This window comes from Ochotona curzoniae, unplaced genomic scaffold, assembly GCF_017591425.1.
Source record: "Ochotona curzoniae isolate NIBS_2020 unplaced genomic scaffold, NIBS_Ocur_1.0 contig_2688, whole genome shotgun sequence".
Taxonomy (NCBI): Eukaryota; Metazoa; Chordata; class Mammalia; order Lagomorpha; family Ochotonidae; genus Ochotona; species Ochotona curzoniae.
The window spans coordinates 17,780,511-17,804,210 of NW_024465553.1; the positions used below are offsets into that span (position 1 = coordinate 17,780,511).

The 23,700-nt window shown below is 45.3% G+C and overlaps 1 protein-coding gene across 6 annotated transcripts; it reads right to left on the reverse strand.

The window, feature by feature from the left end:
- Positions 1-696: 696 nt before the first annotated feature.
- ZNF410 (zinc finger protein 410) lies at positions 697-23,659 on the reverse strand. Of its 6 annotated transcripts, none has more exons than XM_040975310.1 (12): positions 23,575-23,659; positions 20,065-20,228; positions 18,971-19,106; positions 16,344-16,562; positions 14,661-14,852; positions 12,557-12,707; positions 11,911-12,092; positions 8,089-8,178; positions 5,441-5,566; positions 4,607-4,747; positions 3,170-3,297; positions 697-766 (listed from the first exon to the last, which is right to left on the reverse strand). In XM_040975310.1, exons 2-12 carry the CDS (start codon positions 20,095-20,097, stop codon positions 728-730), a joined length of 1,437 nt encoding a protein of 478 aa, XP_040831244.1. In that variant the 5' UTR covers positions 20,098-20,228; positions 23,575-23,659; the 3' UTR covers positions 697-727. The 6 variants fall into 6 exon arrangements, with proteins under 6 accessions (XP_040831244.1, XP_040831245.1, XP_040831243.1 ...); XM_040975311.1 differs by lacking the exon at positions 23,575-23,659 and adding an exon at positions 21,139-22,010; XM_040975309.1 differs by lacking the exon at positions 23,575-23,659 and having other exon boundaries at positions 20,065-20,314.
- Between the last annotated feature and the right edge of the window lie 41 nt (positions 23,660-23,700).

Below are 23,700 nucleotides of genomic sequence, written 5' to 3' on the forward strand. Positions count from 1 at the left end.
GCATGATTTTCTTAATCTCTCTAAGAAAACACATTTTATCCAAAACAAGAGTCAAATAACTAACTGGGCTGTTTTGTTTATTTAAAAGGAAAACTGAAGCTCTGAATCATTGATTTTTAATTTAAAAAATCAAAATCTTCAACATGCTTCTGAATGTTCATGAATGAGGAAAGCAGAGAGACCGGGTAGAGGCGCACAGGACAAGATAGTACCTTAGCCTGGGCCAGGAGGAGATTCAAGTAATTTATTTTTTGCAGCCCAGAGGCAGAGTCTCTTACTCAGGTGGCCAGAGGGAGAAATAGCCACAGGTTGACATCCCTCCCTCCTTTAAAGGAACAAGGCATCTTGAAAGCTCAACTTCCTGGCGAAGCTCACCCCCGGGAACAGCAGCGCTGAGTGCGGGATGAACGCTCAGAACAAACCTCCCCTCAGCCGTCACGAGAAGGCCCGGCCCACGCACACCCAAACGCATTGGGGGGAGATGCCGAGCCCAGCATTCTGCAGCAGGAAGAGTTGCAGCGCCAGGCAGGCAGGCAGCCCCCAGCCTCTGTCTGGCCCCTTGCCTGGATCCGATGGCAGACAGGAGAAGCTCGCCCACATCGACCTTCAGTGCCAGGGAACGTGAAGGCAGGTGTAGATCCTCACGGATTCACCCTGGTTGTGGCAGGCTGTTCCCGCTGTGTGCACTCTGCCATCAGAGCTGTCCGCCAGGAGTCGGCACCCATGTTCATGTCTGTCTGTCAGTTAAGTCGCCTTGGCTTAGTAACTGTAAGAGATTGAAAACAAACCTAGAGTAGGTTTTCAGGAGAGACTCCACACTAGGTAAAAGGACGATGAGTGGAGGCTGGGGAGTGCACCGCGAGGGAAAAGCCACGAACAGAGACATGTCTCACCCAGGTGGACAAAGGCCCTGGGCTGGCACACCAGCCAGTGCATGAGGCTGGTGTTGAAATCACGGTCATCAACTACACCATGTCTGAAAGCCAGACTGCCGTTTGTACAGTCAGGTACTCGCTGTACAAAGTGAGTGACTTTGAGCCCAGAAATCCCTAAGTCAGTGTTGCCCAAAGCTCAGGCTGCAGGCTCAGACAGGAGCCCTTCCCTTCTGGCTGTCTGAGAAGGAGAACCTGCTCACAGGAATCAAGGACTTCCACGGGCTTATGGCTTCCCCAGGCCATAACCAGGGAGCTGGATGGGAAGTGGAACAGCTGGGATACCAACTAGTGCCCATTTGGGATCAGGTGGGTGCAAGGCGAGAACTTCAGCCACTGGGCTGCTGCGCTGGGCCCAATAAAGCTTTAAAGGAAAGAATAAATTCTGGGCTTTTAAAAATATAAACAGATAAACTATTGTGCTTGTAATTATTTGGTGACTTATGTAATTTTATAGAATTTAGTGATAGGTAATTTAAGGAAAATAACAAAGCTAAACAAAAAACCACAGATTTCATTTAATGCTGTGTGGCAGGGAATGGGGTGTTATGAGGTTTGTTTTATATTAAATCTGATTGATCTATTTGAGAGAGAAAAAGAGCCTGCATCTTCTGGCTTGCTCGCTGAATGTTTACCATCAGCGAGGATTTACTCACCGAGCCATCACACAGAGCCAGGCCTGCCTTGTTGCCTTTCAATTAAACTAACTCATTAATTTTTCTATAACAGGTATATATTGCAAGATTTAGATGACATGTCTGTCTACAATTTACTTTAAAATACTCCAGTAAAAGCAACAAAAGCAAGGGGAAAAAGATAAAACAATAGTATAAAGTAAATGAAACTGAGTACTAGATATATGGATTCATTACATTATTCTCACACTCTTCAAAAACTTTAATAAAAACTTGAAAGCATAAAAATGAAGACTAAAAAGAGTAAAGTCCCACAGATGAGGCAGAAGTGGTTGGTCTGATGACCAATGACACCAACAGCAGAAGATTCTCAATGTAATACAACAAGGCTTAGACACCGGGTCACAGCTCAGCACTGAATACAAAGAAGGTGCAAGCCCAGAGCCGTGCAATCCTGGGGACTCCCAGGGATATTACACAATTGTGAATATTCAACACAAGATGCAGTCATTTTAATGACTGAACAGCCTACTGGTGGTGCAAAGAGTATAATGAAAAAAAAAAAAAAAAGGGAGGGGAAGAATGGATCACACTGCTTTATCGCTATCATACTGAACAGGCCCAAGCTACACGGGTTTTAGCTGAAGCTTACACAAATGAAATAAGGTTGTGATGAAGTTATCCATTGCCATAAGACCAGTAAAGCACTCTGAGATTCTAACATTCTGGTTGGTTTTTCTGTTGTTTTCTGGGAAAGACCACAAAGCTGGAGGTGTTTAGAATTAGCTAATGTGCTTCCTTGATGCTAATGGTGACTGTTCCTCCACAAGCAAAAGAACACATTCCTGTAAGCCCAGTTATCTCCCCACACACTTGACCCTGGAGGAACTGAGCCTTATTTTTAACGATTTTCTTACCACTTTTTCTTTTTTTTAATGCTTAGGCATCACATTGTTTCAGAATGTTATTTTCTTTATAAAAACATCTTCATAAGGAAATGGCTCAACTGGCTAATCCTCTTCAAGTGCCGGGATCCCAGATGTGCTCCAGTTCATACCCTGGCTACTCCACTTCCCATCCAGCTCCCAGCTTATGGCCTGGAAAAGTAGTGGAGGATGGCCCAACGCCTTGGGACCCTGCATAAACGTGGGAGAGCTGGAAGAAGCTCCTGGCTCCAGGCTTTGGATCGGCTCAGCTCTGGCCATTGTGGTCACTTGAGGAGTGAACAAGCACATGGAAGCTAATTGTCTCTCCTTCTCTATGTAGATCTGCCTTTCAAATAAATAAATCTTAAAAAAAAAAAAAACTTCATGCTACAGTGGGGCAGAGAACAGTAAGAATGGGGTATCATTCATTAAGGACTGTGCGTAAAAGAATGTTAAGGCTGAATGTTTCAGCTGCAACAGAACAATCTCCCAATTCACAGGAACCTGACATCCCGGCTCCTTTGCAGTGGGCCTCATGGTTGGCTTAAAGGACAATGCTGTTGTCAAGGTTACAGAAACCAAAGTGGAGAATGTTTCAGATCCTCTGAACCAGATTCATTTTCATTCTCCAAGTAGTCACCAGAGAAACAGAACAAGGACGAAAAGACAGCTTTACCTCCTGTGGGTTTACTGCAGTCAAGACAGAAACCTCATACGACTGCCTCCCAGGCTGCATGGTTACCAAGTGATGTGTCACATCAGGCACTGAAGACAGGGGACGTGGAGATCCTTCAGCAAGCACCTCTACACGACAGCAAAACAAACGTGCGAATGAAGGGAATCCGCAGACACACCCACCTAGACCACCGAGCCTCTCATCAGGAACTCTAATAAGCCTCCTGCATTTCCATAGTTCTTCCAAGTTAATTCCTGTCTGGTAATTATTATCAGCAAGTTTGGCAAGAATTAGCTAAGGATGGGAAGAAAAGGCAAGACATCTTGATATAGGAGCTGACCATTTTTCAGTCTATCAGTTTAGATTGTGTTAGCAGTGTTATAAGGATTACAGCTGTGTATAAAACAAGGTCAAAGCTGCCTACTCCAGGGACTAGAGCCAGCCCTCAATGTACCATGCACACCACAGACCAATCACTGCAGGTCAAGGACTTAAGAAAAACCCGTTCCTATTCAGTGTCCCTTCCTCTCTTAGGACTCCTGTCAAGGTTGACAAACCAGCTCCACACAGTCTCTGTACCTCATGCTGGTTATCCACTAGGGTTATTTTGGGACCAGAAGAGGCAGTGCTGTTAGTAGCATCCTCACACAGACTTGTATTCAGAACTGCCTTAGTAACTTAAACATGGACTATTAGTAAGTGTTAATCAATGGGATCAGCATGAGAATTATCTGGAAATAGCCCACAGATGTACTGCTTGGACTTCAAATCAACTACAAGTCTCTTCTAAGAGCTTTGCCACATAATTTAATGTTTGCTTGATATACTACATTCTATTTACTTAATGTCATTTCTCATGTAAGCGTAAGCTTTGATTTTTCAACTGGATTTAAAGACATGAATTTTTGTCTTTTCCATGGTGCCAGGCACACAGTAGGCACTAAATAAATGCATGCTGACCTCACCTGTTAAGTCTGTCAGAGAAGAGGGCCTGGCCTGTGTACCTTGGATGAAATTTCTATACCAGAGAGGAGCAACTGTTTCCTAGAAAGCCCTTTCTCTCTCCAGAAGATCTGGCTTTTGAAGATATGGAGAAACTGCTTTACCTCTCCTCTGCAAAACCTGGTTATGTTCTGTTTAAATGTTCTAAAAATTAAGTTCTTCCAGAACTGCAATAGGAAAGACAGAAAGAGTTGGGCTGTGATGCTGGAAGAATTATGGATGCTTTTCCCTTTCAAAAAAAAAAATTCTCTTTATTCTTTTGCCACATCATTTTCAATAAGATTTTTTATTTTTACAGATTCACTGAGTAAGAACAAAATGCTACTCAGTCATTCCGTAGCTACCAGCATTAAAACCTCCATTTTGGAGACACCCTTTTCTTGGCCCCAAGCCACAGCCCATCTTCCCCAAATGAAGGAGAGCTGGAAATCTTACCATCATCAACTCCCAGGATAGAATTGGTATTTGGTAGGTTCAAGGACTCTCCACCAAGGCTGGGCTGGGAATTCATAGACACCAGGTTTTTACTGGGGACTGAAGCCTCTTCAAGCAAACTACTGCCCATGAGTGGCTCAGCTGCACAGAGAACAGGATGTGAGAGAATACAGCAGTCAAGGCTGTGCCTGGTCCTCCTCTGCCTTCACAAGAAACTGGCCTTCTCCTTAAGTACTAGACGTGAACCTGTATCTTGGCTGCCCTCCCTTCTCATCGGCTTTCAGGAACAGAGAATAAACACGGAGAAGAGGAAGGGTAAGCCCCTTATCCTTGCCTGTGATCACCGCCTGAAGGATCAGTATGTCAAACGGGACATGTAGATCCTTTTGAGTATTTGGAATCAAATAATTAAAGACAAGGAAAAGGAATACGAGTTTTAAAAGTTATCAAAATTTACACTAGGGCAAAAAAGTAATCATGACTTGTAAGTTTAAGTTATAACAACAACAGAAAAAGCTTAATCTCTTATACAGAAACCTTTACTCACTCTGCTACAGAAATGCTTGCAGTGGATCATGACTAATTACCAGGAAACTTTTAAAACAACTGACTTTAGGATTTTACAAACTATTGTCATCTATTGGGTTTTGTTAGGAGGGGAGGACAAACAATAAAGACACATGTGTTAGGAGCTGTGCAAGAACCTAGTGCACAGTTTGTCCGGAAACCACCAGCCTATCAAATGAGACCAGCTCTCTCTACCAATCTAGAATCAGAAAGAAGCCTCCGGTTTACCAGCAGGCCAAGCCCTGCCCCGCTCACAGCCCTCCTCACCAGCCAGCTCCTGCTCTTGACTCCCGGCCGCTCCCAGCTGCAGGTGATGCCTTCTCATGTGCACATTCCGGCTCCCACTCTGAGAGAAGGTCTTCCCACAGACCTGGCACTGATGAGGCTTCTCTCCTGAAACAGGCAAGTAAGAGACAGGGTGACATTCTGACCAGGAGAGAATGGACTCAAGACTGGACACAAAGGCCCAGAGAGTATATGACAAAACCCAAGAGACCACCGCTTCTCCCACTCCCCACCTTCCCCAGCCCCTCAACCTTCAGCACGTGGGGAAGCCAGGGCGCACACCCTAGGAGGGCTTGCCATACTCTGCTCTTTCAGATTCACTGCACTGCTGCCTTCACAAAGGCATCCCTGCTTGGGGATCACAGCAATCACACATGGCTGTGGTTGCTCTGCTCAGTCTTCCATGACCTGGAGGGCGTGTGCCACCCTCAGGCTTACATTATTCCATGGTCCACTCTTTGGAGTCTCCAATATTCACACTGGTGATTCTAATTTAATGCTCTAAACCATCCTCTATGTCCCTAAGCCCTAAAGCTCAGCTTACATTTCACTTAGCCAGACAGCCATGCTTCAGAGCAAGCATCAAAAATTCACCGAATTAGCAGGAAGCAAAAGTAAGTGAAATGGCTAAGCTGGGCCACAGTATCCTAGAAACAACTGTTGTTCAATTCTAGACAAGGATTTCCACGTGTGAACACAGAGCTACTAATGCTGCATCCTCTGACTCTGCAAAAAAGATGCAGTGATTTTTTTTTTTTTGAAAGGGAGAATGAAACAGAGAGAAACTAAGATCTTTCATCTGCTGGATCACACTCCAAATGTTCAAAATAGCCGGAGTCAGACCAGGCCAAAGGTAGGAACCAGGAACTTCAACTGGGTCTCCCACATGGGCAGCAGTAACTCTAGTACTTGGGCCATCACCTACTCCTATCAGGAGCATTAGCAGGAAGAAGAATGGGAAAAAAGGTGAGACTTGATCCCAGGGAGCAGGTTAACCAGCTTCCCTAATGTTCTCTTAAGAAAAACTGGAATGATGACTATAAAAGAAAGTCTCCCAGTTTATAAATGTGGAGAAAAAATTCGCAATTATTAATAATAATAAAACTGGACAGCAAGGCCCAGCGACACCAAAATCCAATGTGGGCAGAGGTTCTAAACCCGGTGGCTCCACTTCCCATCCACCTCCCTGCTTGTGGCCTGGGAAAGCAGTCGAGGACAGCCCAAAGCCTTGGGATTCTGCACCCACGTGGGAGACCTGGAGGAAGTTCCTAGCTCCTGGCTTCGGATCGGCGCAGCACTGGCCGTTGAGGTCACTTGGGGAGTGAAGCATCTGACGGAAGACCTTCCTCTCTATCTCTCCTCTTCTCTGTATATTTGACTTTGTAATAAAAATAAATAAATCTATATATAAAAAAAAGTACAGGCCTAGTGTGGTAAAGTGGCTAAAGTCCTCGCCTTGCACGTGCCAGGATCCCATATGGGTGCCAGTTTGTATCCCAACTGCTGCACTTTCCTTTTTTGATCTGAGAAAGCAGCAGAGGATGGCCCAAAGCCTTGGGTCCATGCATCCATGGGAGACCAGGAAGAATCTCCTAGCTCTTGGCTTCAGATCGGCTCAGATCTGGCAGTTACAGCCACTTGAGGAGTGAACCAGCAGATCTTTCTCCTTTCTGTAGATCTGACTTTCCAATTGAAAAAAAAAAAAAAAAGGTAACAAACTGGGTCTCGTTGTAGAGTAGTGAGTTAAGCTGCTACTATCCCATAAACGCATTGGTTCAAGTCCTGGCTGTTCCACTATCAATCCATCTCACTGCTAATATATCTGAGAAAGCAGTGGAAATGGCCCAAGTGCTCGGGCCCCTCAGCCATGTGACAGACATGGATGAAGCTCTTAGTTTCAACCTGGCCCAACCCTAGCTATTTCAGCCATTCGGGGGTTAACCAGAGGATGGAAGATCTCTGTTTCGCCTTCTCTCTATAACTCTACCTTTCAAAGAAACAAATCTTTAGTGCATCTAGGAAAGTAGCAGCAGACGGCTCAAATCCTATGGGGTAGACCTGCAAGAAGCTCCTGGCTTCTGTCTGGCCCATCTTGGATCATTCCGGCCATGAACCAGCAGGTGGAAGAGCTCTGTCTCTTCCTCTGTGTGTGACTCTCTTTGCCAGACACATAGTTTCTGCCAACACAGTGATTACAGCAGGGTCACTAAGGTCTCCTTAAAAGGTAGTAATATCACTGGCTCTGCTGCCATCAACCTCTACCTTTTTACTTGATTACGACCTGAAATCCTCCACTGGGGAATACAAATGTCCATTCCTAAAAAGCAGGATCCTTGTTGGACACAACTCTCAAAATACTGTACCAAATGTGATCACCAGAAAAAGGTCTAAAATCTTCTAATGAGTTGGTTGAAAATCGTACCCAGATTTTCCCCCACTGATGGTAAGTACCTCTGAATACAATTACTGAGTGCCTTGACTGGACTCTGCCATGCCAAAGAGATGCTGTATTTACTTTCATGGTGAGCAGTTTGTTTCTTCTCACATTTCCTTATACCATTCACCCACCCTTTTATCCTGTTACAGTCTCTATTTTGCTAGAAATCTAGGAAGGGCACAAATCCTACTACCTGAGTGAACCACCAGGTGTTTTCGGAGGCTAGAATACTCAGCAAAGGAACGGCCGCATCCTTGGGCTTCACAAAGGAAAGGCTTCTCCCCTAGAGAGAAAGAACAAGGTAAGATTCAGCCCTGGGAGGAAGGCACTGTTTAGCACCCTGTTCTCATCCACTCCACTGTTTCTAGGGATTTACTTATTCTGATTTTTTTAATTTATACTATCTCATTTCAACTGGCTACCTAGCAAGTGCTGCCTCTCAAGCCAGGGCTGGGGACAGGCCAGGTTGGACAAGACGGCCTATGTGTGGGTCAGGTCTGGGTGTGGGTTCGGCTAAGATAATCCATAGCACCCACAGGTGTGCAGGAGAGCCGGACAGGATGCAGGATGGGTGGGGCTAGGCTGCAGACATGCTGCCACATACAAACACTGGGGCTGGGGCAGGCTTGGGTCTCTAAGGTGTCATCAAATGGAACTGATGTAGTGTGATAGCAAAGAGGCAAGGAGTGGCTCCCTCCCTTTCCCCCACTGTGGACACAGGAGTAAAAAAAGCAATGGAAACATTTATTCTACCCACCTTCCTCCACAGCTTAACTCTCTGCCACCCTAATCTGAGGCATACTAGGCATCCCTCTCAAGAACATAAACAATGTTAAAAATAAGATGAAAAAATTTTAAACATTTTTAAAAGTTGTTAAGTAGGTGTTATATGTAGCCCCTTTCTTATTTTTTAGATTTATTTATTTTTATTAGAAAGGCAAGAGGAGACAGTAAAATATAATACCATTTAAGAAAATAAGCAAATGAAATATTTCAGAGAATTACACAAAAGGCTGTAAAAATTTCATTAGAATAACCATATATGTGCCTAGCATGATAGCCTAGCAGCTAAAGCTCTTGCCTTGCCATGTGCCAGGATCCCATATGGGCACCGGTTTATGTTCCGCAGCCCCACTTCCCATCCAGCTCCCTGCTTGTGGCCGGGGAAGCAGTCAAGGACAGCCCAAAGCCTTGGGATCCTGCACCCGTGTGGGAAACCCAGAAGAAGCTCCAAACTCCTGGCTTCGGATCGGCACAGCTCCAGCCATTGCAGCCACTTGGGGAGTGAATTAACAGATGGAAGATCTTCCTCTCTGTCTCCTCCTCTCTGTATATCTGACTTTCCAATAAAAAAATAAATAAATCTTAAAATTAAACAAAAGCCACATCTACATAGTAGTATATTGATTTTTCTGTGCTTATCTATAATTTCCATTTCATAACACTCTGTATTAGTTTAAATATCTGAGGTCCACAGACTAGTTGATAATAATGGCATGTTAATTCACTGATTTTAATATTGCACTATATACCTCAGATGCCAAGTTTTGGGGAAGATAAGGGAAGGATACACACAGCACTCTGCACTGTTCTCACAACTTTCTATGAGCTCATTAATACTTCAAAGTCAAAAGTGAAAAGAATCAAAGAGGTGGTCTCTGGCCTCCAAGGTCACAAGCTAGTGTGAGAGACATATGTATTTATAAAGTTTCTTAAGGTATTATCTAAAAAGTAGAATTAGCAACAAGAGTGAAAGACAGAGAGAAAGGGAAAGATCTACCCACTGATCTACCCCTCAAATGTCTGTAATGGCCAGGGGTGGGTCAGGTTCAAGCAAGCAGCCAGGAACTTCATCCAGGTCTCCCATGTGGGTACAGGAGCCTGAATGAATCTAGCAGCAAACTAGATCAGAAACAGCACCCCAAGCTATCAACTGGGGCCGATATGGGATGCCAGGTCACAGGCAGTAGCTTAACATGCTACACCATAACACTGGCTCCTATAAATATCATTAAGTTCCTATACAAAGAATGCTACCAAAATTTAAAGGAGAAATTCCTCTCATGTACGAATTCATTCCCCAAACATCCACAATGGACAGCACGAGGCTAGGCCAAAGCCCAGAGCTGAGATCTCAATGCAGGTGTCTTACATGCTGGGAGGAACACAGTTAACTTGAATCATCAACATTCCTTCCAAGGCCTGCACCAGCAGGACGATGCAGTTAGGAGCTGCGGTCACGTGTCAAGTCCTAAAACTTCAATGCAGGACAAAGATGGCTGTCCGAACCAGTGTCTCAAGTGCTAGGCCAAGTACCCATCCCTGTGATCATTTTTTGAAAGAAGTGGAATGTCAGCTGATCTTAACAAAGATGTAAAAGAAAAGAAGTAGGGCCTGGCGGCGTGGCCTAGTGGCTAAAGTCCTCACCCTGAATGCCCATATGGGCGCCAGTTCTAATCCCGACAGCTCCACTTCCCATCCAGCTCCCTGCTTGTGGCCTGGGAGGGCAGTCGAGGACGGCCCAAAGCCTTGGGACCCTGCACCTGCGTGGGAGACCTGGAGGAGGTTCCTGGCTCCTGGCCTCAGACTGGTGCAGCACCGGCAGTTGTGGTCACTTGGGGATGAATCCTCGGACGGAAGATCTTCCTCTCTGTCTCTCCTCCTCTCTGTGTATCTGACTTTGTAATAAAAATAAATAAATCTTAAAAAAAAGAAAAAAAGTGACGAAATTGAAAAAGAATTTCAGGTACAAGATGTAGTGTGAACAAAGCATGGAAACTCAGAGTTCCCAAGGCAAACTGAGGTTAACTCCCCAAATGGCCACAATGGCCAGAGCACCATCTTCTGCTGCTCTCCCAGGCCACAAGCAGGGAACTGGGTGGGAAGTGGGAACAGGGACACGAACCAGTGCCCATATGGGATCTTGGTGCTTTGAGGTAGAGGATTAGCATGTTGAGTCATCATGCAGGACCCATAAAAAACAAAAAAATACACAACACTTTTATAAAAAAATCAATGAATCTTTTTTTTGTAGTCTGTGAATCCTTTATTCTCTTACTGGCTGAAGTCCTCACCTTAAACACATCAGGATGCCATATGGGCACCAGTTCTAATCCCAGTGCCCCTGCCTCCCATCCAGCTCCCTGCTTGTGGCCCGGGAAAGCAGTCGAGGACGGCCCAAAGCCTTGGGACCCTGCACCCATGTGGGAGACCCAGGAGAGACTCTGGGCTCCCGGCTTTGGATCGGCACAGTTTTAGCTGTTTTGGGCACTTACGGAGTGAATCAGCGGATGGAAGATCTTCCTCTCTGTATATCTGACTTTCCAAATAAAGATTTTTAAAAAGTGTCAAGAAAGGTGGCAGTAGTTACACATATTAAGGCAGTCGTCTGAGTCTGGTGACAGAACTTTGGCAGGAAACTAACGCATGCTGTGTCAAATGGATCACAAAATCATTGCAAAAGCACCCTAGAGTCTTGATCTGACAGACATTTTTATTTTTCTCTTCTGATAGAAACATGCTGTGAGATCCACAGCAAGTCACTTCCTCATTCTGCCTCTGATGCTGTGAGTTCCTAACCAGAAAACAAAACTCTCAAAGTCTGGGATTGCAGTGTGTATTTCCTACCTCTCCCCATCTTCCCCTTTTGGTCCCTAGAACCTCACTGGCGGAAACTGCGTGACTTGGTACCTGTTACTGTCCAACATAACAACTGTGCAGTATTCAATGGATCTGGAAACTGATCAGCTAGTTCACATCTGCTCACATCATTTTTCTCTGAGGTCTCACATTTACTCCTACACATCTGGCTTCAAGATGTAAAATAAACACTATCTATTTCTTGCACACAGAAAGTACAGTAAATGTTATTGAATGGGTGGGAAGCAGCATTGGAGAAAAGGAGATCTTCAGAGCCCTCACATTAACCCTGGGATCTTCACTCTGTTCCCACTTCAGCCTCTCCTCAGGAAACATAAGAAATCCCTGGGCCCTGGGAATGCTGGATGGCACACACCTGTGTGGATACGCAGGTGGTTCTTCAGGTTACCGGCTGTGGTGAATTGCTTCCCACAGCTCGGCTCGGGGCACATGAAGGGCTTCTCCCCGTTGTGGGTCCTCATGTGTACCTTCAGCCTCTGCAGCACATAGAAGCTTTTCCCACAACCTTCTGCAGGGCAGATGAAGGAGCGGTCATTTCTGAAAAAGTAGTCCAGTAAGTAACAGTATCTAAGCATACTCTCTGCTGCAAATGACAAATCAAAGCTCCCTCACCAACTTTCAGGGCGGACAGCAAATCTCAAATCTGGATACAAGAATGACCTGAAGAGCTTGTTAAACCACAGATCCCACTCACAACCCCCTGCCCAAATACTGATCTCATAGGCCTTACATGCAGAAATTTTTAAAAGTCTTCATTATAATGCTTTATAATAAGATTTGACAACTCTTGCTCTAAGACATTCAGATGTCAAATGTCTTCTTAAATACTTATCAAGAATAAGGTGAGACAATGCAAGTCTTCCTATGAAAGAACAAGCAACACCTTAACCAGAAGCCAGCTAGCTGTGGCTCTACTTTCCTGTATCAGTTTGAGGGACAAATTCGTCTGTAAGCACTGACATGTTCTCAAGTCGCAGGTACTAGAGCTTGGATTTGCTCACCGGTGAGTTTTGAGGTGGTACTTGTAGTGAGCTGGCCACACGAATGTCCGATCGCAGCCTGCAACTGTACATTTCAGCTTCTTCTCCGCTGGAGGGAGAGGTCCAGAGTCTTTGGGTTGCCCATCACCAGAACCAAGGTGGACATTTTCTCCTATAAATGAGTCACATGTTCATAATCCAGGGAAGGGCCCTGCTCATTTACTAAGTTCAAGCAATAAAGCTCCAATAGTGTGTACCTGGTGATTGTTAACAGGATATCTAATTTCATCTTGCCCAGCTCTGAACCCACTTTTATCAGAAATGAGAGTGCTATACATCCCCCTCCTCACGTTCCAGACAGCCACCAACAACTACAATGCTTTCACAGGCCTCTTTGACAAATATAATAGCCAAAATAGTTCTGAAATCTATAAAAGCAAAATGAGTGATTAATTTGATAGACATACTAAGCTCTCCAACCCACCGACTGACTCCCAAATGCCCCAAATCGCCAGGACTGAAGAAGGCCAGGCCCAGGAGCTGCACTCTCGGGCCAGGTCTCCCAGGGGTGAGAAGGACTGCATTCCCTGAGCTGTCAGCCTCCCAGGTGCACATGAGCAGGAAGCTGGAATCAGGAGGGGAGTCAGGACCCAACGCAGGCACCCTGATGGAGGACACGGTTGTCTCACATGGGATCTTGACCACTATGCCAAAGGCCTGCCCAACCTATGGCTGCTGAGAGGGAAATGTGGATATAAAAATCTTATTCCTAATATATATATACATATATATAGTAGAAAGACAAAGCTTCATATGTTCACAGTAAAACTATGAATTATTTTTTCTATTGCTGTTCAGCTATGTCTTAAAATGAGAGAAAAGGAACACCATCTGTTTTTTGTTTTGTTTTGTTTTGTTTTAAAGACTGGTTTATCTGAAGGGGGAAGAGAGAGAGCTTCCTTTGCTGGTTCATCCCTAAGTGGCCGCAGCGGATAGATCTTTGTCAAATAATTTTCCAATGAGATGGCCGTTGGCTGCTCCCTGTTCTTCACTGACCAGCCCATTCAGATCTATGAGAAGATTGTCTCTGGGAAGGGGCGGTTCCCATCTTGCTTCAGCTCTCACTCGAGGGACCAAGCACTTTGGGAACCTCAAGTACAAGGTCAGTGACATCAAGTGCTTTGTCACAACTGACTGGACTGCCATTTACCAGAAGGTGGAAGCTCCCTGCATCTCCAAATTTGAAGGCCCTGGGGGCCCAAGTAACTTTTGAGAACCATAAGGTGGAAGATATCCACGCCTCCTTCAATGATAAGTGTAGCAAGCAGCTTACTGAATTTTAGGGGGTGTGTCTATGTTTCCACTGGATTTCTTTTTATTTCTTGGGGGAGAGGAAAGGGGGAGGTGGGAGGCTTGGATAGAATCAGAGGGCCCAAAAACTCCTTGCATCTAATTTCACTCTTACTCTACCCTTCAGGGTAGAGGTGGTAGGAAGTCCAGATGTTTGAAGGGAAAGCACCACCTGCAGCTCCCCCTCCTGACCTTTGCCCTTCAGGACCTTAACCCCCCTGCAACAGTCCTCCATGCCACCCCATCCCACTTCTGCCTATCTAACAGGAGCTTCTCATTGGCTCTCAGACCAGTTCTTGCGGGCACGTCCAGGAAATGGTGTAGAAGGGAGGGCTCTAGGGCCTAGCATGGTAGCTTAGTGGCTAAAATCCTTGCCTTGCATGCGCTGGGATCCCATTTAGGTGCTGTTTCATGTCTCAGTGGCCCCGCTTCTCATCCAGCTCCTTGCTTGTGGCTTAGGAAAGCAGTCGAGGACAGCCCAAAGCCTTGGGACCCTGTACCTGCATGGGAGACCCGGAAGAGCTCCTAGCTCCTGGCTTCGGATTGGCTCAGCACCACTTGCAGTCACTTGGGGAGTGAATCATCAGATGGAGGATCTTCCTCTCTGTCTCTCCTTTCTCTATATATCTGCCTTTGCAATAAAAATAAATAAATCTTAAAAAAAAAAAAAGAGTAACTTGAAATATACTAACTCAAAATATAATCATTATATTACCAAAATTTCTTTGCACAGAATACTACTAGAAAAGAAAAGAAAATACCATAGAGGTCTCACCATTGCTGCTGGATTTTGCATTCTTTGCAAGTTGTGCACGGGTGGCAGCGATCAGACTATCATGGGCCAACTCCTGCACCCGGAGGAACCAAGGAATGCTACTGTCAGAGCTTTCACTGGAGAGGAAGTCGTTCCCCGAGTCCTCTGCTTCGTCCTGTACGAACACTAAGTGCTCAGCAGAAGAGCCCAGGCCTGCAGAAACAAGATCCGTGAAGGTCAGGAAGAACATTCCATGTGCCCTCACTCAGAAACATCAAAGTCCTCAATCAGCTACTGCAACTCTTCCCTCTCTCGTCCAGCTTCTGTTCTCAGAGCAGACTATCACCTTTCCACCCCCAGCCCGCAGGCTTGCTGTTGCCTTTGCCACCTCCAGTTTCACAGGCAGAGCTGTCCTTCCTGGCTACCAGTCTATCAACACCCCACCCCAACCCCGTACAGCATCACAATTCCAATCTTCAGTGAGCACCTCCACATTCTTCCGTTATCTCCTTTCTGCCATCTAGAACCCACTTCTCTCTACTGGCCAGCTTTGCCTCAGTCTTTAAATATACTCTAATTCAAGTCTCTTCCATATTTACTCAAAAAACAAACAAAATTCCAAGTGGTTTTCTAGCTATCACTTTCTCATTTGTTGCTTCAAAGTCAAGTATACTTTCTAACTTGTGTATCCACTTTCTCATCCCCCAACCTTTCCCTGTCTCTAACCCTGGCCTCCACTTCTATCACCTCCAAAACAATTTGTCTTGCTAAGGTTACAAGACACTCCATCTCATTATACCATCCTGAAATATTTGGTGTGATTCAGTGTCTTCCTTAAAACTTTTTCCTTCCTTGACCTCCTACCAGCCTCAACTCCTTTTAACTGCTCCTTCTGCTGCTGCCCAATAACACGTTGGTTTTCAGGGTCCCAGACTTAATTCTTTTCTGTTTGTTTTGTATTTCTCTTGAATCAAATAATCTATAGTCAGCGTGATGGCTCAACTAATCCTCCACGTTCAAGTGCCAACATCCCATCTGGATACCGGTTCATGTCCTGTATGCTTTATTTCTGATCCAGCTACCTGTTTATGGCATGGGAAAGCAGAAGAGGATGGCCCAAAGCCTTGGGACTCTGCGTCCATGTGGGAGACCCGGCAAAAGCTCCTGGCTCCTGGTTTCAGATCACTTCAGATCAGATCAGCTCAGCTTGGCAGTTGTGGCCATTTGGGGAGTGAGTTAGCAGACAGAAGATCATTCTGTATCTCCCTCTTTAAATCTGCCTTTCCAATAAAATATGTAATCTTAAAAAAAAACCTATAGTCAATGTTTCACACATTTTGTGAATGCTAACAAGCCTCAAAACTATTTGTTTCATGCCATACTTCTCAAGGACTCTGGATTCCCATTTCTTACTCTCTGAAGAACACCTTGGCCCAAATGCTCCTCTGAAATCACAACACTGTAGACGCAAATGCAAACTAACCCTCCTCCTCCTCCTCTGAGGTCTATCCCTCCTGAGTAAACGGCACCAGTCCACTTTCAAAACAAATGTTTGAGTCTTACTGGGTTCCTCCTCTTTCTCCACACACTTGTTGGTACCCAGACCACAGCAATCCTACAAGCTGATTGAGTTAAACAGGTCCTACCCCCAGGTGCTTCCTTAAACATGAGCAGAATTTAGAAAATGATAAGAAAAAAAAATACCTGCTCTTGTTAGGTTAAGGAGAATAAAAGAAGTGCTGTCGCTTGGCTGTAGGTCTTGTAACAGGCTGGGAGACTCTGCAGTGGTCAGGAACTCCGGGGATTTCTGCACAGCCTGAGCCCTCGTCTCCTCTCCGTCGGGGCCCACATTGACCTGAAGGCTTCTTAGCACAGCTGAGGAAGGGACTTCTTTGGAGGAACTGGTGTGATTTGGGGTATCATCTAGGAAAGAGAAAACACCACAGCTTCCTTCGGCACCCTTCAACTCACCATTGTGATACAGACTCTACCACTCTGGTAACATCCTTCCACATCTAACACCTGAACCTGAGTACACAGCACATTCATTTTACAAGTATCAAATTTGCTTCAGGGAAAAACAGTGGTGTCTTCAGGCTCCACAGATAATTGGAATGTGAGGAAACGATACCTCTGACCTTGGCAGTAAGCAATAATAAAAACTCACATTTGGATAATTACAGAACTTAGTCCTTCTTGAGACCAGAAACCACTACTTTGTCACTGGAAAACACTGTGATACAAAGAAAATTAACTCACAGAATTTAAATTTTCAGTTATTTTTCAGAGTCAGAATCCTCTCAACTTTCATAATACACATGAAACTGGTAATGATCACGGAAGACAAAAACACAGTCTGGGGGAACTTTAAAATTTTTTTAGAATGATCAATGTTTCATTATGGTTCTAGGTTTATACTGAATATAAAGAAATAAATCAAGGGGCCCAAGGTGCCGATGCTGTAGCACAGCAGCTTCACCTCCTAGTAGTGACGCTGCATTCCACAAGAAAGCCAGTTCAAGTCCCAGCTGCTCCACTTTTAATCCAGCTCCCTGAGAAGGTAGCAGAGGATGGCCCTGTGCTTGGACACCTGCCCCCCACACAGGAGACCCAGATGGAGCTAGCTCCTGATTTCAGCCCTGACCATCAGTCCTTTAGAGGGTGATCTAGCGAATGGAAGATCTTTCTCTCTGTTAACTATGTAATTCAAATAAATCTTTTAAAAAAAACTTTTTAAAAAGATTCATTTATTTTTTAATTGGAAAGTCAGATATACAGAGAGGAAAGAGAAAGAGGAAGATCTTCCACCTGTTGATTCACTCCCCAAGCAGCCACATTGGTCACAGCTGTGCTGATCCAAAGATAGGCGCCTCTTCTGGGTCTCCTGTGTGGGTGCAAGGTTCCAAGGTCTTGGACCATCTTCACCTGCTTTCCCAGGCAACAGGCAGGGAGCTGGATGGGAAGCAGGCCACTGGGACACGAACTGGCGCCCATATGTGATCCTAGCACTTGCAAAACGAGGACTACAAACTGACAGCTGGATGGGAATTGCAGTAGCCAGGACGTGAACCAGCTCCCATATGAGATCCCAGAGCATTTAAGGAAAGAATTTAGCCACTAAGCCATCGTGTCAGAACCCTTGTTGAATCATTAAAAACTGATTATTTAAAAAAAAAAAAAAAAAAGACAGGGCCCGGTAGCATGGCCTAGTAGCTAAAGTCCTCGCCCTGAACACGCCAGGATCCCATATGGGTGCCAGTTCTAATACCAGTAGCTCCACTTCCCATCCAGCTCCCTGCTTGTGGCCTGGGAGGACAGTCGAGGACAGCCCAAAGCCTTGGGAACCTGCACCTGTGTGGGAGACCTGGAGGAGGTTCCTGGTTCTGGCTTCGGATCGGCACAGCACAGGCTGTTGCGGTCACCTGGGGAGTGAATCATCGGACAGAAGATATTCCTATCTGTCTCTCCTCCTCTCTGTATATCTGACTTTGTAATAAAAATAAATATTTAAAAAAATAATAATAAAAAATAAACCTTAAAAAACAAAGATGAGTAGAGGAAACTAAGCCAAAGATTTTATAACAAACAAAGCTGTACGAACAGGCTATTAACACTGATATTTCATATTTTAAAACAAGGATCAGAATATGTGGAATTTATTATGTGTGAAAATAATGTCCCCATGCTAACAGTCAAATCAGAATTCCTGTTCCCATCTAAAGCTAACCTCACTTCCTGCTCTCAGACTTTACTCCCTCCTACTTCTCCTGGAGCCCCCTTAACCGACTATGCACTATCTTTTCCTCTCTTGTTTCTTCCGCCCCACTTAGCATATAACACCTCTCAAATATCTCATATCTTAAACTTCCTGTTACCTCACCTCTTCTTTTCTCTTCTCAGGGCAGAAGAGCTTTTAGGAAGTAGTTATTCATTTACACTGGTAACTCCCTCTAGCCTCTGCACCTACCCCACCTTGTGGGACAGGTCAACCCTGGCCTCTCTGGAGCCTCTCAAACACTGGCTGCCTGTCGATTCCACAACCCCACTCTGCTTTTCCTCCTCCCGTCCTTCCCCTGGTCTCCTGAATTGTCCAGTACCTTAAACAATGACTTCCACAGAGTCCTGCCTTGGCACTTTTTTCTCATTCTTCATGGGTGATCATATCTACTTCCTTGGCTTAAACTACTGACACTCGTACAGATCCCACAGCTGCTTTTCTTCAGCCCCCAGCTTTCAGTTCCCAGCAGTCAGTTATCCATTCCACCGGCACCATGGAGTCGGTTAACCTCTTGAGACATCTTTACCCTATCTTTGGTGATCTCAATTTTTACCTGGTAACATTAGCCGACCGCATTCTGGGGCCTCAGTCACCGGAAGGAGGGACAAACAAGTAATGTCTTTAGCTTCAGATTCTACTAGCCCCTGTCCCAGTGGGATGGACGTGTTCTGAACAAACTGGACCAGGAGCTGAGGGAGGGGAACAAAAGATAATGTCAAAGAACAAAGATTGTTAGGAATGGAACTTAATCTCGGGATGTACCAAATGGTGATGATGTAATTAAACCATGGTGATCCACTGATTCAAGTCATGTTCAAAGAAATCCAGATTAACCACAGCATGGTATTTAAAGATATTTTACCAAGTTCTCTGTTCAAGAAAGACTGATTTAGATGATTACCTGTCACCTTCCACAACACAGAAACAACAAAAATATTTTCAATAATAGCTAGTTTAAAAAATGAACTGCAATGTACTGAGTCACATTTTCAAAGCACATTTCCATGTATTGGATTATTTATTTCTCAAATCAAACCATGGTATTTTACAGATGAAAAATCAACTTGAAGATATTAAGTAGTACTAGTCTAGGTCACATGACTAGTTACCATAAGCAATCTGATTCCCAATCCTATGACCTTTCCACTATGCAATATAGATGTACTAAAATTACAGTGAGAAAAATCAATATGCGCATATGCCTGTACTCATCATGAGATACATGTAAGGGCTTTGTATTTTATATAGATTAGTTAAGTATAGAACTATTATGCATTTAGAGATATAAGAAGATTCTGTAAAAATAATAGAAGTTAATAATAAAATGTTTAAATCTTTGAGAAAACTGATAAAAAATATAGACGCTGGCACTGTGATGTAACAAGTTGATGCAGGCTGGTATCTCATATTGGCACTGGTTCATGTTCTGAATGCTCGATTTCTGATCTAGCTCCCAGCTAAAGGCCTTGGAAAGCCAGTGGAAGACGGCCGAAGTGCTTCGCTCATGTGTGTGGAGACACAAATGAAGCTCCTGGCTTCAGCCTGGCCTAGCAATAGTCGTTACAGCCACCGAGGGAGTCAAGTGGCACATGGAAGCTCTCTGTAAGTCTTCCAAATAAAGCAATAAAGCATACAAATAAGTCTCACCTCTGGTTTGGATTCTAACTCATCTGATAACATTGATTCAATTTCCAAATGTTGTAGCTGTTCAGGGGACAAGTTCAAATTTAATTCAGTCAATGATGCTGCCCTGTTTTGCTCATATTCCTTTAGGGAATGCTATGCTGTTCTTGGCAGGTAATCAATTGAGCCTAAAATAGGAGTGAAAAAGAGACACAGAATATTAAGAACAGTGGAAAATGTAGCAAGCAAACAAAAGCACTTCATACAACAAACAAGCAAATAAAAAAGTACAGCCACCCTCTGCTGCCTTCCCTGTCCACAGGCAGGGAGCTGGATGGGAAGTGGAACAGCCAGGACAGGAACCTGCACCCACATGGAATGCTGAAGCTTGCAGACAGAGGATTGAGCCACCATGCTGGCCCCAAAAATATTTAAAATAAGACAAGCCTGGAGCCAATGTTGCAGCACAGCAAGTAAAGCCACTGTCAGAATCCTGTATGGGTGCAAGGTAATGTCCCGGCTGTTCCACTTCTGATTCAGCCCACCACTAATGGCCTGGGAAAAACAAAAGAGGATGGTCCAGATATTTGAGCCCCAAATCCATGTAGGAGACCCAGACAAAGCTCCTGGACTTTGGCTTTGACCTTGCTCAGTTCTCACTGCTGCAAAGACTGACTGAGCCTAGGGAAGATTTCTCTTCCTCTACTCTTTTAAATAAGTGTTTAAAAATTAAGAAAATAAAATGGGGGGAGGCGAATCCCAGACTATACAGAATTGTGTGGTTAATTTCTCTCTCTGGGTTTTATTGTGAATTTCAGGGCTTAAGCATTCTTTCCCCATTCCAAGTCATCTCAGTAAGCCTAGAGAACCAGCAGAAATTTGCTTACTCCTTACTTAGGGTTCCTCCAACTTTCAGGGCTGCAGACTGTAAGAAACTCTCTCTACTGCTCAGGACCTCTTTTTTAATTTTAGTGCTTTTATTTTAGTAAGAATCTTTTAAAATTAACAGAAGTTACTCTCTGGAACCACTGGGTACACGTATTAGGATAATTCTGAGGTTTAATTTTGATGCCCAAGTTCAGGGTGGAGTATACGTACTCTGTGAACAGAAGACAGCGCCACATGCTGCAGCAGGCCGGGGATGCAGAGCTCGCCCGCACAGCTCTCAGTGCCTGTCCAGTACGCCACGTGCATTGCACCTGGAACCTAGTGTTTGCTATGCACACACCAGCCAGCAGTGTAAAAGTAAATTCACAACCACATTTTTTTTCTACTCCCAATTCCAATATCCATTTAACAGACTGCAAAAACTCCATTGCATGTCAATTTTAAAGTAAGTTTCACTGAGCTAAAAGTCACCAATCTAAGGAGAACACTTTAACTGACTGTTAGATTCAATGCAACTGTAACCACAATCCATCTCACATTCTCATCACCCCTGAAAGAAAAGCTGTACAGTCACCAGTCACTTCCCAGTTTCAAGGCTGGACTTACAAAAGAGCTCCCCCAACTTCCTCACAGGCTGTATATATTTGCATAATGAATGCGTAACACCGCAAATGCAGACAACACTGCAATTCACAATACTACAATTTTCCTCTGTAGTCCTGACTTCTGAATGCCAAACCTTCTAACTGCTAGATGGGCATCCCCACATATAGGCACATAAGCAGCATCTCAAACTCAATCAAGTCCAAAATCCAGATGACTGTCTGCCCCACCAAACCTGTTCTTCTTGGGTAATCCCTTCCATCGTTGCCCAATCTTCCTCCTCCCACTCCACTGCAAACTCTAGGTCTTCAACATTCTACATATAAATAATCCCAGTGATTCTTGGTCCTGAACACTTAATTCCTACTGGAATGCCTTCTTCAGGTCTCCCAACTTATTAAAATGGGTTTCTAGGACCCGGCAGAGTGGCCTAGCAGCTAAAGCCCTTGCCTTTAACACGCCTGGGATCCCATATGGACACCGGTTCTAATCCCAGCAGCTCCACTTCCCATCCAGCTCCCTGCTTTTGGCCTGGGAAAGCAGCCGAGGACAGCTCAAAGCCTTGGGACCCTGTACCCGTGTGGGAGACTGGGAAGAAGTTCCTGGATCCTGGCTTTGGATCAGCACAACACCGGCTGTTGCGCTCACTTGGGGAGTTAATCATTGGACGGAAGATCTTCCTCTGTTTCTCCTCTTTTCTGTATATCTGACTTTGTAATCAAAATAAATAAATTTTTCAAAAAATGGGTTTCTAGGGCCTGGTGCAGTAGCCTAGCATCTAAAGTCCTTGCCTTGTATGTGCCAGGGTCCCATATGGGCACTGTTTTGTGTTCTGGCCACCCTGCTTCCCATCCACCTCCCTGCCTGTGGCCTGGGAAAGCAGTCAAGGACGGGCCAAGGCCTTGGGACCCTGCACCCGTGTGGGAGACCTGGAAGATGCTTCTGGCTCCTGGCCTAGAATCGGCTCAGCTCTGGCCACTGTGGTCACTTGGGGAATGAATCAGGGGACAGAAGATCTTCCTCTATGTCTTTCCTCTCTGCCTACCTGGCTTTCCAATAAAAATAAATAAATCTTAATAAAAACGAGTTTCTAATTGGCCTGCTTGACTTTAAAAAGAAAAACTCATCCAAAGTTGGAGATCAACTCGCAAAAAATTAGACCTATACTTAGATACAAAACTTAAGTTAGAACCTAAACCTAGTGTTAGGCTAGCTCCCCTTATTCTGCACCAACTGTGATTTCACCTTTTTTTTTTTAAGAGTTATCTACAAAAAATATTACCACTGTCCTTTGTGTCAAAGTATAAGAACAAATTCTTAAGTTCCAACTTTCCTAACAGGTAACTTGCAGATACAGTGTTCACATGCATTTTTTTAAAGAGTGCTGACAAGTGTGACAAAGTTTAATAAACTAGAGTGGATTCTCCTCCCGTGACTAACTTCCGAGGATCAATTCAACCGGCGCCACAAATACAGGCTAGAAACCTCCCTCTGTCCACACTTTGTACTGGACTGACAGGCGAACCCGGGGCCCAGCGGCTGGGTGGCCGCCGCCTCTCCTCGGGACCCAGGAAAGTAAGCAGACTCAAGGCGAGGACAGAGAGCTGTGGGATTAGACGCAGAGCAGGGACCTCCCTGCGCGACCCCTTGCCCCAACACAAAGACATCAGGGTAAGGCCCCAAGGTCTGCGGGCAGGCCCTGGCTGCAGGTGCCATGCCCGAACGCCCACAGCGGGGTCTCCCACGACCCGGCTTTCCCCAGGACAGTCTAGTGACTTCAGCCCCGCCCCTAAAACCATAAGAAGCAGCCCAAACATCACCCCCAAAAACCCAGCGAGGGGAAAGGCGAGGCCTTGGGGCTGCAGACTGGCCGATCCCGGGCCCGCCAGACCCCAGAGGAGTGCCCGAAGGGGTCGGCTTTCCTCATCCCCATCCGAAGGCAAACTCAGTGCTAGCTCTTCGCAAGAAGCCAGTCCCGGCCCTCTCCCTCCCGGGAACCACCCAGTCCAGGCGGCACGGAAGACTCCCCCTCACGGAGCTCACCTCCGGTCCGTCCCCGGGCAGCCGACCGGCCGTCAGTCAGTCGCTCCCGAATCCCGTCCACACACAGCGTCTTCCGGCTCCCGCCGGAAGCAGCTCGAGCGCGGGACAGGAAGTTTGGCCGCCCCT

What these genes read in the sequence shown, in the direction of transcription:
- ZNF410 (XM_040975310.1), bottom strand. Translation starts at nt 20,097, where the DNA reads ATGTTATCAGATGAGTTAGAATCCAAACCAGAG. An exon ending in AGTTAGAATCCAAACCAGAG is followed by an intron (nt 19,107 to 20,064) that starts GTGAGACTTATT and finishes CCCCTCCCTCAG; the next exon opens with CTCCTGGTCCAGTTTGTTCA. An exon ending in TCAAGAGCAGGAGCTGGCTG is followed by an intron (nt 4,748 to 5,440) that starts GTGAGGAGGGCT and finishes TTCTCTGTGCAG; the next exon opens with CTGAGCCACTCATGGGCAGT.